Source organism: Eumetopias jubatus, unplaced genomic scaffold (genome assembly GCF_037043125.1).
Source record: "Eumetopias jubatus isolate StellerSeaLion01/CBP00866 unplaced genomic scaffold, mEumJub1_p1.0 scaffold_17, whole genome shotgun sequence".
NCBI classification, from domain to species: domain Eukaryota; kingdom Metazoa; phylum Chordata; class Mammalia; order Carnivora; family Otariidae; genus Eumetopias; species Eumetopias jubatus.
In genome coordinates this window covers 75,249,671-75,265,344 of record NW_028274823.1, presented here as the reverse complement: position 1 = coordinate 75,265,344, position 15,674 = coordinate 75,249,671, and the positions used below count along the sequence as shown (strand labels likewise).

The 15,674-nt window shown below is 49.3% G+C and overlaps 1 protein-coding gene across 2 annotated transcripts; it reads left to right on the top strand.

Annotated features, from left to right (window-relative positions):
* The first annotated feature begins 5,222 nt into the window (after positions 1 to 5,222).
* Positions 5,223 to 8,244, top strand: IRF2BP2 (interferon regulatory factor 2 binding protein 2). 2 transcript variants are annotated; one of them, XM_028104557.2, is made up of 2 exons: positions 5,223 to 6,425; positions 7,073 to 8,244. In XM_028104557.2, exons 1-2 carry the CDS (start codon positions 5,429 to 5,431, stop codon positions 7,786 to 7,788), a joined length of 1,713 nt encoding a protein of 570 aa, XP_027960358.1. In that variant the 5' UTR covers positions 5,223 to 5,428; the 3' UTR covers positions 7,789 to 8,244. The 2 variants fall into 2 exon arrangements, with proteins under 2 accessions (XP_027960358.1, XP_027960357.1); XM_028104556.2 differs by having other exon boundaries at positions 5,225 to 6,473.
* The last annotated feature ends 7,430 nt before the right edge of the window (positions 8,245 to 15,674 follow it).

The window sequence follows — 15,674 nt, the reverse complement described above, 5'->3', positions numbered from 1 at the left end:
GCAAATCACTTAATCTTTCAATACCTTAGGTTTCTATTTCTGAAAAAGGATGAAAAGATAATAGAATTTATGGTTGAACTATCTTTTTTGTAGGTCCATATGAAAGGTATAATAAACACAAGGCAATCATATTATCCTTAACCTTTTAGAATTGTAACATCTTCCATTTTTTCAGTCCCCTTACTACTGAATGTGTATGCAGGAAAGTCAAATTTTAAGTAGGTAAGCTAATGAAAGAAAATTTACCATCTTAATATTTTCAAACATTATCCTTGAAGTTAGTTCACCCCTTTTGTCAGCATCTTCCTCGTGATATCTTTTAAAGGATTTTGGTGAGTGTCTTAAATATCCATTAAACCCACATTCAGACCTTTTTCCAGAAAAGTACATTTCATCATGCTCTTTCCAAAAAGTCAATAGGAGGGTTCTGGCAGCAAATGGCTGTTGAATCCCTTCCAGTTCTCCTACAAATTTCCTTGCAGACTGAGCGAGTGTGTGACCTCAATCTCTCCTTTGTCTGTATTTTTCACTTAGCTCTTTAAATTCTGACACAGTAAGTAGTTAGCCTACATCAAGACCCCAATTTTTACTCTGAATGGGGACCTATACATATGTTTACACATAGGCTGGTGACTAACAGCTTCTGTGTATAATATGTGGGTGATTAAGAGCTCCTGTGATTTTATTTGGCCTGATTCTTAGACCCTCCACAGAGAGTTTATCTCCTCCACATGCAAAAGTCTCTTTAATATCTGAATGCATTCTGTGCACAGGGGAGGCAGGCTACAGGGAGAGGTCAAACAGAGGGAAAGTATTTCTAAAAAAGTGTATTTGCAATTTGAAAACCAGTAGAACTGTTTCATAAAATACTATTACTTAGAAGAAAGGCTCTCCTATCTACTACAGAAGGTTCATTTGTGTCATGACTCTCCATAGTATGTATAGACGTATTCATATAAACAGATCTGTTCAGGTACATATTTATAATTTTTTTTTAAGTAGAAAAGCCCTGAGTAGCACATGCACTCTTCTGATCTTATGGCCGTTTTGCCCAAGTACAAGGAGCTGAGGTTGTTATCCACAGAAATCCCAATGACACGCGGCTGCCTTTTTTTTTTTTCCTCCTCCAAATATGCCAGGGTCAGAGTTTAAGAAGCTCTAGTATGGTTGCAACATCATGCTATTAATAGAAACTGCACTCTAAAGAATGAAGGCTGTGATTCCACATGTGAATATAGGGTGAAGTGCATGAACTCAGCAGTCTCTAGGAATACCACCTCGTGGACAGCACACACGTTGCAACCCTCCCCCGGCTGTTTGTCCTCAGGGCAGAGTTCCCTCAGGGTCCTCTGGAAGGAACAACTTTTTTTTTTTTTTTTACACTGCCCCGTGGACTGTCAGTACAGGGCTGTGGTATGTTAACAAGAGCATCTCCACTGGAGTAAGCTCCGGGGACCAGATTCAGATTTTAGATGTTTAAACGCTCACGTGGTGGAGGGCCATGTAAATCGCAGTGTCGGGGAGGGCAGATTTCTTCCACCCATTGAGCTATTTCTTAGAACTGCTCCCTTTGGCTTAACATCCGATCACTTCCCTTATTCCTGCCTTTTGATGGTATCATACAGAACAGTCTTCCTTTTGCTCCTTAACTGTGATTTTTATTTAAAAAATAAATCTTAGAAATTAGAGCAGGAAAGGACTAATCTAATCTCAGCAGAAGTGTTCCCCATAGAACATTTCCTTTAGTTCATAAGACAAATTGCAGCATTTCAGCGTGCTGGTTAAAAGCCAGCCTCAACCCACTGTCCCACCAACACTTCGTGCAGCATCCACATGCCTGTCCACATATGAATGTGTAGGAGCACCCTGCAGCCAACCTGGTAACCTTGACTCTGAATGGCAAAGATTATCATAATGCTCTTCTGAAAGGACCTGCAGCCTTAAGCAAGAGGGCAGAGTCTACGTGACTAAAACATACCAACTTCCTCTTTCATAAGTCATCACATGATGAACTACAATTACAATTCCTGCCTTGTCTCTGCGAATTGCAGACGCATTGCCTCACCCTAGAAACCCTGCTTCTGTGTGTGGAGGAGGCGGGTGTAGCTGCTGCAGCAGCCGCTTTGGAAGAGATCCAACTCCAGTCTGTGCCGGGAGGGAGGGCGGAGGGTGGAAGATGAAAACAAAGCTATGTTTACTTAGCATAGATCGATAAAGCTGCTTCAGAGCTACATGAAAGGCCAGGCAGCATGAAAGACTTTTGATACAATATAAGGAATTGCTGCCCCGGATCCAGGGCCAGCCTTAACCCCCTTGATCCCGGAGCCTTTTATGGCAAGAGAGACCAGAACTCAAATAGCCTTTCCATTCTCCAGCAGGCATTTCATTAGGGAAGTTACAACAACTCGGTTTCGACATTAAACTCCTAGTGTAAAATAAAAAGGAAATGTCCTTCATTTGGAGAAGAAAAGCTCCGTTCTACAAAAATCCTTACTTAGTCCCTCTCAAGGCAGAATTTGTAGCTCACTATTTCTATTTTGGGATGAAACGGCAGGCTTTCCTTCAGGGTATTACAGTACCAGCTTGCAGGTAAATGAGTATAATTAGGCCAGGCCTCTAACACAGGGTTGCTGTTGTTGTTGTAGTTGTTTTTAATGTTCCAGTCACTGCCTAGTGGGGGCCATCTCTTGGGGGTGTTCAGATGGCTAGTCTCTCTGCAGCACACAGACTGGACCGCGTCCACTTTGGGCAGTGGCCCAGGGAGAGAAGTCACATGCTACAAGGAGTGGCACAGGGTCTCCATGGAGAGTGACCAGAGGAGCAGGTCCTGAAAGAGGTTCCAGACAGCAGGTACCAGGAGTGACCAAGCCCACTGGCACCAGGGGCTCCATGGAAGGATCTGGGCAGGCCCAATTCTCCCAGCTAGAAGAGAGTGAGGCAGGATTGCAATTGCAAGCAAGATCCCGGAACAGATGGGGAGACCTTTATGGCAAGCACACCTTCTCTGGAAACCCCCAAGAGAAGACATGCAGGGCTGGCCTGTAAAAACATTTAGGTCTGGCATTACGTTTTCTGTGCCACTTTCGAACAGGTTTCTTCATGTGCTTTAGGCAGCTCCCTCCACTGTATCGCTAAGGGTGTTTTTCCTCTTCCTTGTGGTTAATCCTTTGAAGCAACCTGGCATTTTCAATAGCAACAACTAGAGAGAAACGTCAGCAGGATTTTTTCTCTCTCCACCTACCAATCCAGTTGTAGGAAAGATAATATAATTAGTACCCTGTTCTTCCCACACTTAACCAGCCCATTCCAGTCTCAGGGAGCGATGTGGGCCTGTTTTCCAACAAAAGAAACTCCAAAGGGCCGCCCTTACAGACTTGAAGTGTCTAAGTCCCAACTGAGAGTGACTAAGCCCGCGTCTATTAGTCAGTAAGACTAACGACCAGCCAAAAGTGATTTACCATAACACACACCAGCTCCTCCTCCCGATAGAAGTGTGAAACTCGAGTGCTCACTTCAGTCTGGGCACAGTCTGCGGCTGCCAACCGTGGCAGAGCGCGGCGGGCCGAGCAGGCTCTGCGGCCGCACCCCGCCTTCGCTGCAGGCGGGTTTGCACACACCAGGGGCTACACCCGGCCTGGGCCGCGCGGTCGGTCCCGCCTCACTACGGCGCCGGGGACTTCCGCCGATGGCCCGGCCCCGCGCAACAGCTGCCTGCGGGGTCCGCGGGCCGGCCAGCCAGGCACCCCCCACGGCCTGCGCGGACCCCTGCGCTCGCGCCCCGCGCCACCTCCAGTCCAAGGTTGGGCCCGGGGGCGGGGCCTAGAGGCCCACTGTCGGCGGAGGGGGCGGAGCCTGCGCGGTGACGCGACCGCGCTGGCCGTAGACCCCGGATCCCTGGAATGTGCATTCGTTCAATGAGGCCGCCAGTGCCAGCGGCGCCGAGTCACGTCCGCGCGGAGCGTGCGCACTCGGCGGCGGCGGCGGCGGCGGCGGCGGCGCACGCGGGCCCGCGGCTCTGCGCCCACGTCACGCGCCCGCCGCGCGGTCCTACATAAGGCGGCTGGGTCCGCCGGTGCCGCGAGGATCTCCCGGTCGGGAGGGAGGGTGGGCGGGGCTGAGAGGAAGTCTCGGGGTTTGGGAGGGGTACGGCGCTCCCGCTCCCCTCCGGGAGGGTGCCGCCGAACGGCTTGTGGACGTGGTCCCTGGCTTGGGAACAGACTCCTCTCTGTTAGTAAAACTTAAGGGCACCGCCGGCGCGTGTGTCCTTCCCAGGCAAATGCGAGTGTGAAAGCACTTAGTGGAGTTCAAATGTAACTCCTTAAAAAAACAAAACTGTGAACCACGCTAGATTTAAAATCCCCATCCTCAAGAGACTGACAGAACCAAGTCACAAAGTGGCCTTGCTTTTCAAAACACGAGCATTAGCACGATTTGTCTCAAACGTTCTGGAGGGGAGGAATGGTGACCGAGTAGTGGAGGCAGCCGAGCGGCTGGAGGGAAGCAAACCACGCTTCCACCGCCTTCGCATCAGGGACACCGGTCGCAGAGCGGACAGGCGGCGCTGCCCCGCGGGCGGGCGCCGCGGAGCCGGCTCTCCCGGCGGCGCTCGTTCCCTCTCAGCGCGCAGGGGGGAGGGGAAGGGCGCGAGCGCGGGGGAGGGCGGGCGCGCGCGCGAGGGGAGGGGGCCCGCGCAGGCGCCGTGCGAGGCTGTCGAAGAATCAAGTCTGTAGAAGTGGAGCGGCCGCGGCGGCAGCAGCAGCAGCGACGGCGGCGGCGGAGCTGAGGCGGGCTGGGCGCTGACGCGGGCGCTGGAGAGCGGCGACGCCAGGAGCTGTGAGAGAGCAGCGGAGCGACCAGGGGCTCGCGCCGCGCCCGTGCTCCACGCCGTCCGGCCGCTGCCGCCGCCTCGGCGCGGCATGCCCCGCCGCTCGGGCTGAGCCTGCCCCGGCGGCCGCCCCCCGCCCCCCGCCCCCCCGACCTCCCCGCCCCCCGCCCCGCACTCCGCGCCGGCCGCCGCCGCGACCTGCTGCGCTCCCCCGCGCCCGCGCGGCCCGTCTTCGCCCCGGTCTGGAGGCCGGCCGCGGCCCCAGCCGAGCTCCCGCCGCCGCCGCCGCCGCCAGCGCCGCGCCCGCCGCGCCGCGCCGCCCCGCCGCCCGCCCGAGCCCGCGCCGGCCGGGGGGACGTGCTGCCGCGGCTGCAGCCCCTCGCCCCGCGCCCGCCGCCCCTCGTGCCCCGGGGGCGCTGCGCGGGCGCCGAGCCTTCGCGGGCTTTGCCGCCGCCGCCGCCGCCTCTGCGGCCGCCGCCGCCGCTGGTGGGGGAGACGCGGGGTTGGGGGGGGAGGAGGGCGCGCGTGGTGCCGGCGGGGAGCGGCGGCGCCCCCTCCTCCTCCTCCTCCTCCTCCACCTCCAGCGCCGCGGGCTCCTCGGACATGGCCGCGGCGGTGGCGGTGGCGGCCGCGTCCCGGCGGCAGTCGTGCTACCTGTGTGACTTGCCCCGCATGCCCTGGGCCATGATCTGGGACTTCACCGAGCCCGTGTGCCGCGGCTGCGTCAACTACGAGGGCGCCGACCGCGTCGAGTTCGTCATCGAGACGGCGCGGCAGCTCAAGCGGGCGCACGGCTGCTTCCCGGAGGGCCGCTCCCCGCCGGGCGCCGCGGCCCCCGCCGCCGCCAAGCCGCCGCCGCTCTCGGCCAAGGACATCCTCCTGCAGCAGCAGCAGTTGGGCCACGGCGGCCCCGAGGCGACCCCGCGCGCCCCGCAGGCCCTGGAGCGCTACCCCCTGGCGGCCGCCGCGGAGCGGCCCCCGCGCCTCGGCTCCGACTTTGGCGGTAGCCGCCCGGCTACAGGCCTGGCCCAGCCGCCGACGCCGCAGCCGCCGCCCGTAAACGGCATCCTGGTGCCCAACGGCTTCTCCAAGCTGGAGGAGCCCCCGGAGCTGAACCGCCAGAGCCCGAACCCGCGGCGCGGGCACGCCGTGCCGCCCACGCTGGTGCCGCTCATGAACGGCTCGGCCACGCCGCTGCCCGCCGCGCTCGGCCTCAGCGGCCGCGCCGCCGCCTCGCTGGCCGCCGTGTCCGGGGCCGCGGCCGCCGGCCTGGGCTCGGCGCAGCCCGCCGAACTGAGCTCGCACAAGCGGCCGGCGTCCGTGTCTAGCAGCGCGGCCGTGGAGCACGAGCAGCGCGAGGCGGCGGCCAAGGAGAAGCAGCCGCCGCCGCCCTCGCATCGCGGCGCGCCCGACAGCTTGGCCGCCGCGGCCGGGGCCACCGAGCTGGGCGCCGAGGGCGCGAGCAAAGGCCGCGGGCCCGGAGAGCAGGACTGGGTCAACAGGCCCAAGACCGTGCGAGACACGCTGCTGGCGCTGCACCAGCACGGCCACTCGGGGCCCTTCGAGAGCAAGTTTAAGAAGGAGCCGGCCCTGACTGCAGGCAGGTTGTTGGGTTTCGAGGCCAACGGGGCCAACGGGTCTAAAGCAGGTAGGGGCGGCTGTGGAGTGAGGGGACCTAGGGGAGAGAGGGGGACGCAGAGCAGAGGAGGGGGTGTTCTTCCCATTCACCGGTTCTACCCCAGCCCAGAAACAACAAACCCCCAACTTCCTGATCTGCCCGAGGCGGAACCAGTGCTTAGTGGCAACGTGTTCATGTGCTGAAGCAGCATAACAGAGATGAGTCAGACTGGGCTGATAGGCACTGACACAGGGTTTTCCTTTCCCAGCACATTCTTGGGTGGAAGCATGAGGGCACCGGCCACCTTTTAACCTGTTGGGGGACATTAGCAATCGTATGCACAGTTCAACCTGGGTACGTGCATGCACGTGTAAAAACAGGCCGCTACGTACCTGCTCTGTTCTGTGGCCTTTTAAAATCCTGCCCCAGAGCCCCGTAAGTCTTAAAAGTCTTGTGAGTTGCATGTGCACTTGAAACTCGAGAGATCTTTCTATAAAAGCTTTGAGAAAATAGAAATTCTTTAGTGAGTCTTGTTTGGTGTTAGTAAAAGACATGTCGTTTTCCGTGCACATCCATTTATTTTGTTTTGTTTTGTTTTTTTCCCTTTTCTTTTCCCACCCCCCCGCCAGTTGCAAGAACAGCAAGGAAAAGAAAGCCTTCTCCAGAACCAGAAGGTGAAGTCGGGCCCCCTAAGATCAATGGAGAGGCACAGCCATGGCTGTCCACACCCACAGAAGGGCTCAAGATCCCCATTACTCCTACATCCTCTTTTGTGTCTCCACCGCCACCCACTGCCTCACCTCATTCCAACCGGACCACACCGCCTGAAGCGGCTCAGAACGGCCAGTCGCCCATGGCAGCCCTGATCTTAGTAGCAGACAATGCAGGGGGCAGTCATGCCTCGAAAGATGCCAACCAGGTTCACTCCACTACCAGGAGGAATAGCAGCAGTCCACCCTCTCCGTCCTCTATGAACCAAAGAAGGCTAGGCCCCAGAGAGGTGGGGGGCCAGGGGGCAGGCAGCACAGGAGGACTGGAGCCAGTGCATCCTGCCAGCCTCCCAGACTCTTCTCTGGCAGCCAGTGCCCCTCTGTGCTGCACCCTCTGCCACGAGCGGCTGGAGGACACCCACTTTGTGCAGTGCCCGTCTGTCCCTTCGCACAAGTTCTGCTTCCCTTGCTCCAGACAAAGCATCAAACAGCAGGGAGCTAGTGGAGAGGTCTATTGTCCCAGTGGGGAAAAATGCCCTCTTGTGGGCTCCAATGTCCCCTGGGCCTTTATGCAAGGGGAAATTGCAACCATCCTTGCTGGAGATGTGAAAGTGAAAAAAGAGAGAGACTCGTGACTTTCCGGTTTCAGAAAAACCCAATGAATTACCCTTAACTAAAACTGCTTGAATTGTGTATATATCTCCATATATATATATATATATATATATATATATACACACACACACACACACTCACACACACATATATATATATATATATCCAAGACAAGGGAAATGTAGACTTCATAAACATGGCTGTATAATTTTGATTTTTTTGAATACATTGTGTTTCTATATTTTTTTTTTTTGACGACAAAAGGTATGTACTTATAAAGGCATTCTCTTCTTTTGTTAATGTTATTAGCATATCTTTGTGCTTTATTATCCTGGTGACAGTTACCGTTCAATGTAGGCTGTGACTTGCGCTGCTTTTTTAGAGCACTTGGCAAATCCGAAATGCTTCTAGCTGTATTTGTATGCACTTATTTTAAAAAGAAAAAAAAAAGCCAAATACATTTTCTGACATTGTAAGATTGCCTTACTGTCTGTTATTCCTTATTGCTGGCCCCTCTCTCAGGCTGGAGGCCAGTTGGTGGAGAAGGAAAGGGAATGAGCGAAGGGGGCACTGTTGTGAAATGGGCGGCATGCCACTGAGAAATGTCACCAAGTTTACCCCAAAACATTGTCCTCTCAGAGTAGTAGGAAAGTAGATTTTGAATCTTTCTCTGTTTTGTTCTTAAATTTCAGTTGTTGGGATATTGATGACTGCCTGAGAGTTGCTGCTGAGAGATTTTCAGGACTGTGTGGTTTTGGGGGCGGGTGGGGGGGGGATTTTTTTTTTTTAAAGGCAAAGTTGACCACTGTTCACTGCCCACGTGATCAGTTGTAAGATTACAATGCTGCATGCTAGTTGGTTACATAATACACAATTCAGTGACTGAAGGCGGTGATAATGGATGGTGGTGTATACAAGATGGCACTGCTATCTTTTGAACGGAGCCTGGCTCTGCAGCGCCACTTCATCTTTTTAAACACCCTAGAGCTCTGTTTGTTGGTGGTGGTGTCGTTTCCTTTGAAAAGAGTCGCAAGAGAAGTTACAGTTCAGGTGAACTTGGAGATTGTGGGATTGGTTTCGTTTCTGTTTTGTGTTTTGTTTTGTTTTATCATTTTACCTGTAGTGCTATTGCTGTTGGTACTATCACCTACACCCTGTTTCTAGTGAGTGCTAAATACAGTATGGTACAATGACAGTAACAGCGCATGGTGCTGCCAGGACTGCCCGTGGGCATATCAGTGACAGCCCAGATGGGGGTGGAGGAAACCTGTAATTTCCTTCTTACGTGTGTTTGAAATACCAAGTGAATAATACTGTTCTTCTGGAAAAAAAAAAAAAGATAAACTAGTGAAAATTAAAGAAAGGGTTTTAATAATAGGCAGGCCCCACCTCTCAAACTATTCTTAGAAACCTTTTGTAAACTAATTTCTTTTGATTATTATTTTGCATCAGTAAAATGATTTTTTTAAACCAATAAATCATCTGTTATTAGAAATAGTTGTCTCACAGTGATACTGGTTTTTCTTTTGTGCTGTTACGATTTAACATTGACAGGAACACTATTTTAAATCCTTTTATGTTCAGGTGTTTGTAACTTGGCCCTCTAATTAGGCTGAATCATGGCTTCAAGGTCTACTACAACTTATGTGTATCATTTACGACCTAGCTTCTGTTTTAATTTGAAGACAAGAGATTGTTACCCTTTTTGGATTCTTTTTTAGTTACGGTTTTGTCTTTCTTTTTTAAGTTGCTCAAATATTTTTTAATGGTCGAGTTATTAACACTTGAAAATCAGATACTGCACCAAATACAGTATTTTTTTTGTGGTGTTTTTAATGAGTGCACCTATTATTAATGCTGTGCAAATTCATGTTACCGGTCATTGTTATATTACAAACAGACTTGCATGATTAACCAGTTTGTTGTTACACTTTTTTTTTTAATTGGCGCATCTATGACTCAGATCAGACTGGTTTCTCTTATGTAAATGCACACAGGCAGAAACACAGAGTCAATTTTACATGCCCATAAAGATATGTGTAAAGAATTCAACTATTATGGTTTGTTGTATTAATGTGTATCTAAGCACTTTATTATAAACTGGAATTTGACCTCATAGACTTTACAAGTTGATCAGTCATTTGACCTAATTCGTGGTAGCTATCTGTATGCTTTGCAATCTCAATACAGATAAGCTTTCCAAAAAAGATTAATAAAGAACCATCCTGCTGTTTTGAATAAGTCTATCCAGCTGTGGAAAAGACAACCTATGGTTTCTCTGTGCTGGTGTGTAAGGAGGGGGGAGAACAGGAATAGCTTTAAAGAGCTGTGTATTGAGGTTACTCCCATTAAAAACTAAGGTCTGCATGAGTCCGCCTGGCCCTTGGGTGGCCTTCGTGGAAGGCTTGCAGCTGTAAAATGTTGATCCGGGTTATTTTTCTGGCATTCTCTTAAGTTAAAAAGTTAACACTGGGACATGGGTTTGATGTTTTGTTGTACCTGATGGCAGTGCAGAGATTCTCCACAGCTGGATAAAGATGTCAGAAAGCTACTTACTGTACATGGGCAGTATCAGATTTAAGATCCTAAATATTTCAGCTGTGCTTTAAATACTCAAAATATTAGGGGATGGGGTGTTGAAGCTTTCCCTTTTTTTGCTTTAACAATTTATAGAATATAACAGATGTGCTGTCTTTCATGTGGCCTCACATTAAAAGTTATGAGAACGTACACATGGTTTACAACTTTTACTATATACCTTTCCTTGGCCACCAAGTATTTTTCAAGTGTGCCACCTTTTAACCTTTACTTTTTTTTTTAAGTTGAAGGTGATACTTTTTCTATATATGATGAAACTCATGTCAGCTGAAGTGAGTGTAATCTCAGATATCAACATTATTATATTTTAAAATCACGCTATGGAAAAATCACCTGCATTCTGTCATTTGTCAGATTTACAGTACCTTTTTTTTCCTTTAACTTTTAGCATTAAATAAAAATAAAATTGGGAGCACTGAACATTTTCTGAGGCCTTTTTTAATTTTTTAAAGCAAGCTCAGAATGGCTACTGTTTTAATCACTAAGGGCAATGTGACCAAAGGATGTGTGGGTTTGGGGTTGGGGTTTGACTGGAACTGCAGGAGAAGAACAGGAGATAAAAAGACCCAGAACAAAAAGGCAACTGATGGTAGTGGGGGGGGAAAAGTGCTAGGGACCTGGGGGAAAGGGCAACTGGATAAGGGAAACAGATAGAAGAGCTGAACAAAGTACGGGCAGAAAGCACTTGTATATTTTTCAACGTGCAGCAGAGCCAGCCACTCTGCAATCGTAGACTCGAAGGAAGATCCTGACAACACTGAAAAGGCTGTCGAGACACGGAGTTGCTGGAAAGCTTTGGAACGAAACAGCCATGTTGGGCTGTGTGAAATGCACTGAAGACAAAAGAGGGGGGAAAAAAGCCTACCTTTTGGAAAGCTGTGGAATAAAGTCAGAGCGAAAGCCAGGTGTGAGGTTTATTGACGTCCCGAAATCTGAATTTTATAAATAAGAGATAAGAGGTGGGAAGCACCAGGACACATTTGCAAGACATCATAAGACAGTTCCTAGATGTTTGCAGCCTTTACTCATTTTATTGATCAATGGCTTGGCAGACTCCTACAAAAGGAAGTTGTGAACCTGACAAAGAGTTTGAGGATAGGGTACACACAGACTGACTATGTGTTTCAAATTAAACAGCAACAGTTAATGTGTAACCGAATATATTTTCAGTAGGGGTGGTCCGGTAACTTGGGGGACCCATCACTATGTGTATGTCAATAATTTTTTTTATTAGTAGCCTGCTTAAGGCAGTTTTCAAGAAACCATATTCTTAATAAGTTAATTATAGCTTATAATACACAACACGATGTTTCATTTAGTAATCAGATTAAGAGAAACGTTGAACTATTTTTTTAACTTAAAAATGCTAAATTTTATTTTTAGTAAAATTTAAAAGACTGCAGCTTGCAGAAGTAATTTTTAAAATTTCAGAAGCTCCTCCCAAAGTAAACTTTAATGATTGCATTCAGTTTCCAGTTAAAAAAAAACAAACAAACAAACAAACCAGACTCTTGATGTGGCAGATGTCTTTGTTTATTCCCCAAAGGAGGGAAAAAGTTAAAGGGAAAATACAGAACTCCTTTTAATTCCTAGACTTAAGTCCCTCGTTACTCAAAGTTGTTTTGCATATGATTTATAGATGGTTTTATTTGGTTAGTGAAGAGTAAAATGTTTCTCTTCCTGATTCCAAAGTGTATACGTGGAATCATTCAGAAAAATGTTCAGTCGTGTGTAGGCCACTAGAAGTCCTGAGTCACCCTCATTTGCTTGCCTTTTCTTTGTAGGGAACAGTGTGAGAAGACACGCCTTTCCTCTGTCACAGACCAAGGTCAGAGGCACCAATGAATGGAATACATATTTACCTACTTCATCATCTGGGGTCCTAGAAATGAGAGGCTGGGTGGGGGATGCTGTTTAACTCCTTCAGTGCCAATGGTTAGGCCTCCAACAGCAACAGTATTGATTACGATCAAATAAAAATTATGGCATAACTTCCCAGATTATTAATAATCTAGGGCCTTTGTTGCTGTTCCTGTTGACAGCCTGCATTTTCCTCCAGTTACGAACTCCTAGCAGTAATTTAAAAGGCACACAAATATACAAAAAGTCAATTTGTAAATTCAGAGGTTGGAAGGTAGAAAGTGACTGGATTTATGGATTATTTGTGGATTTCTCTATTAATCCCCAGGTAAATCCATAATTAGGGATACCCACACTCCCTATTTACCATTAACTAATTCGTACCTAATTTAAGAGTGAACTTTGTTTTAACCCATTAGCCTGTTGTTACCTGCCCCTTCACTATGTCAGTACAATTTCAAATGGTTGTTTTACAAAAGCTTTCCTTTTTAAATTTGAGTATCATTTATTTTTTTTAAGTTACAGAATATAAAATCTACATCGGCACTGATCTTTATCACAGAATATTGTGTGCTTCTGTATGGCATTAAGCAGCATAAACCAACCCATACAAGCTACAGAGAAGGTATTTTAGGGCAAAAAAGTACACCATGGGCAAAATCATTTTTGGAATCATGTAGACATTGGGTCGTCTTCAGTACACATCAAATTTGTCACAAAGTCAGCCATGGAAATCCTCTAGGAGGTGATTTTCTTTTAGGTCAGACAAGGTCTGGATAAGAGACTACAGGATTCCTAGTTTAAATTGGAAGCATCAGTGCACTGGTTGATCTCGTCTTTTGAATGGACCTTAGAAGCTGGATTGCATAATCAAAGAGCCTCCTCTAGCAATTCAGAAGAAGCCCTTGATGCTGAGATAAGACATCCTATACAGAGTAATAATGTCCCATTTGAATATTTCTAAATATACTTTGCATTTTGGGGAAAATGAATTGTGTATATAATCTGTAGATCCCACCACTTAACCACTTTTACTTAGCAGTGACTATTTCATTCTCCGTATCACTACTACCAGTTAACATTCAGATGCCCACCAGGGGACAGGCGTCACAGACAACCAGAGGCACTTTTGGTTGCGTAGGTACTCGGGTAGCCACTTTAGCAGATAAATATTTCGGTCATTGCATATTTCTCTGCCTTTTGGAAAACCTCTTTCCCATGACAGTTCGAATCGAATATTGTGAACTGTAAATGTGGCTATTTATATTGCCAGGGAAAATAAGTCCAGAATCGCTTCATCAGAACTCAGGGCCTAAATTTATTTTAAAATATAATAAGAGTTTATTAAAAGAGCTTCAGATTATTGAGCTTTTACCTTCTTTTACTGTTTGATTTTAAAATATTAACCACACCAGTAAGAGTTCTTCTGCAGAGAAGTGAAACGTAGGAGTAGGGATGGCCTGGGTCTGAATAAATCAGCATGTTGTTGCACACAGCTGTGGCTTGGGGCCTCCCGTGTTCTCCAGAGCCTGAGGAGACTATGCGTGCACTGCAAAACAGAAACAGGCGCTGCGTGCCTTAACCCAGGCTAAAAGCCTCTTACCTCCGTTTTTGTTATTTCTGCCTCCAAACAGCCATTCCATTAACTTTTTTTGGTGATAAAAGATAAAGATTTATTGTACCCCATATACAACTGAAATCAGAATTTCACAAGAGGGTCACAGTCATTAGAGAAGTTTTGGAATACTATTCTGTTAATAAGCACCATATGGGCTGTCGCCCTTAGTATCTGACACCTAGTAAGTAGGCACATCATTCTAAGCTTTGAACAGCTGAGAGTCTAGGCCTCAGCTTTCTTGGAGCTTAAAGACTATTCCACAGATAGGGAGGGCATGTCAGTTTGCTTGATGAAGAGCCCATATGGAGGAAAGTTAACCACGCGTCGGTTTCCTTGCACGAGTTTGGAAACTATAGTTAGGGCTAAATTCTTATGTGGAGGACTGGGTCTCTTTCTAGAACGCCTATCTGGAATCTCGGTAGGGCTCTGACACAGGGACACAGTCCGAAGTCCAAAGTGCTTGCACACAAGAAACTCACCATGCCCAGCATGCAACCGTCATGCATGAAAGGGGCCGCCGGACCTCAGTATCTTCCTACAAACCAAGAGGCCCTTTGAAATCATCGGGGCCGGGTCAAAATCGTCAAATTGTAGCTTTTGCTTTTTTTTTTTTTTTCACCTTCTTATTGTGGCTCACAGTGGCGTTTTTGAAAAGGAGGAAAAGAGCCGCCAGCGCTGCCCAGCCCTGTTTACTGGAGGGGAAGGAAAGGGGAGGAGGCTCCCTGACTCTCCAGCAGCCTGCGTCAGGGCCTGCGCCCACGAGGAGACCTCGCTGCGGTTTCCAGCGCGGCACCCTGACTCACGCCGCGCCCGTGTTTATTTATTCCAGAACTTCTGCCGGGGCCGCCGGCGCAGCGCCTTCTCCCCGCTCCCCGCTCTGCGCACGTGGAGCCGGGCGGCGGGACCCCACGGGGGTGGCGGCGCCCGGTCCCGCCCCGCCCCGCCCCGCCCCGCCCCGCCCCACCAGCGCGCCAGCTGCGCGGCTATAATTAGCGAGGAGCGGCGGCAGCGCGCCCCCGCCCGCGTGCCCGCGAGGCCCGTGCGCGCGCCCGCGAGCCCGCGGGCGTCCCCGGCCGCGCGCCCTGGACCGGTTACCGCGTCGTGAACCAAATAAAGTAAAGGTCTGGCTCCTGCCCCGCGAGGCGAGCGAGCGGCATGCCAGCCAGCTCAGGGGTGTGGCGAGCCCTCGGTTGCCCAGAAAAGATCCGCCGCGCGTCAGCAAGAGCCTTGGCTGCGGCTGCGAGGGTCCCTGACGCTCTGCCGGCTGTCCTGGGTGGATTTTCTAAGTTGGGGAGGCCGCATGACAAGAGCTGCCCCAAATGTCACTCCCTTTTTGGAAATCATGATGCTAGCCTTTTTTTTTTTTTTTTCCCCTACGACTGTGGCTATAATAAGGCAAATGTTCCGTGCTGGTGGAGTAAACACTCATAGTTAAGGGACATCTGTCTTCGGGGAAAGCACACCGAGGCCCAGTGCATGTCCATAAAAATGTGTTTATTAAGCAGACCTCAGGACATGCCCATATGGGTACTACAAAGTTAAATAAAGTACTGTAACAACTGACTGCCTAGAAGGGAGTTGCCTTTTTATAGAGAAACCTTTCTTTCAGTTAGAACAACAGCAAAGAAGTTTTTTTCTCCTCGTGGTGCCATTAGGCGCTTGAGGTGCCCCGCCATTCGTTAACTTCTCATTTTTGTTAATTATTAAATCTAATACTCTGCAGTAGAATCTCAAAAAATACATATAATAAGGATAGTCCTCATCCTTTTAAAAAATGACCCTGAAATGCCATTTGTTACCAGCCTTGCAGTGGGGGCTGAGGGACTAAGT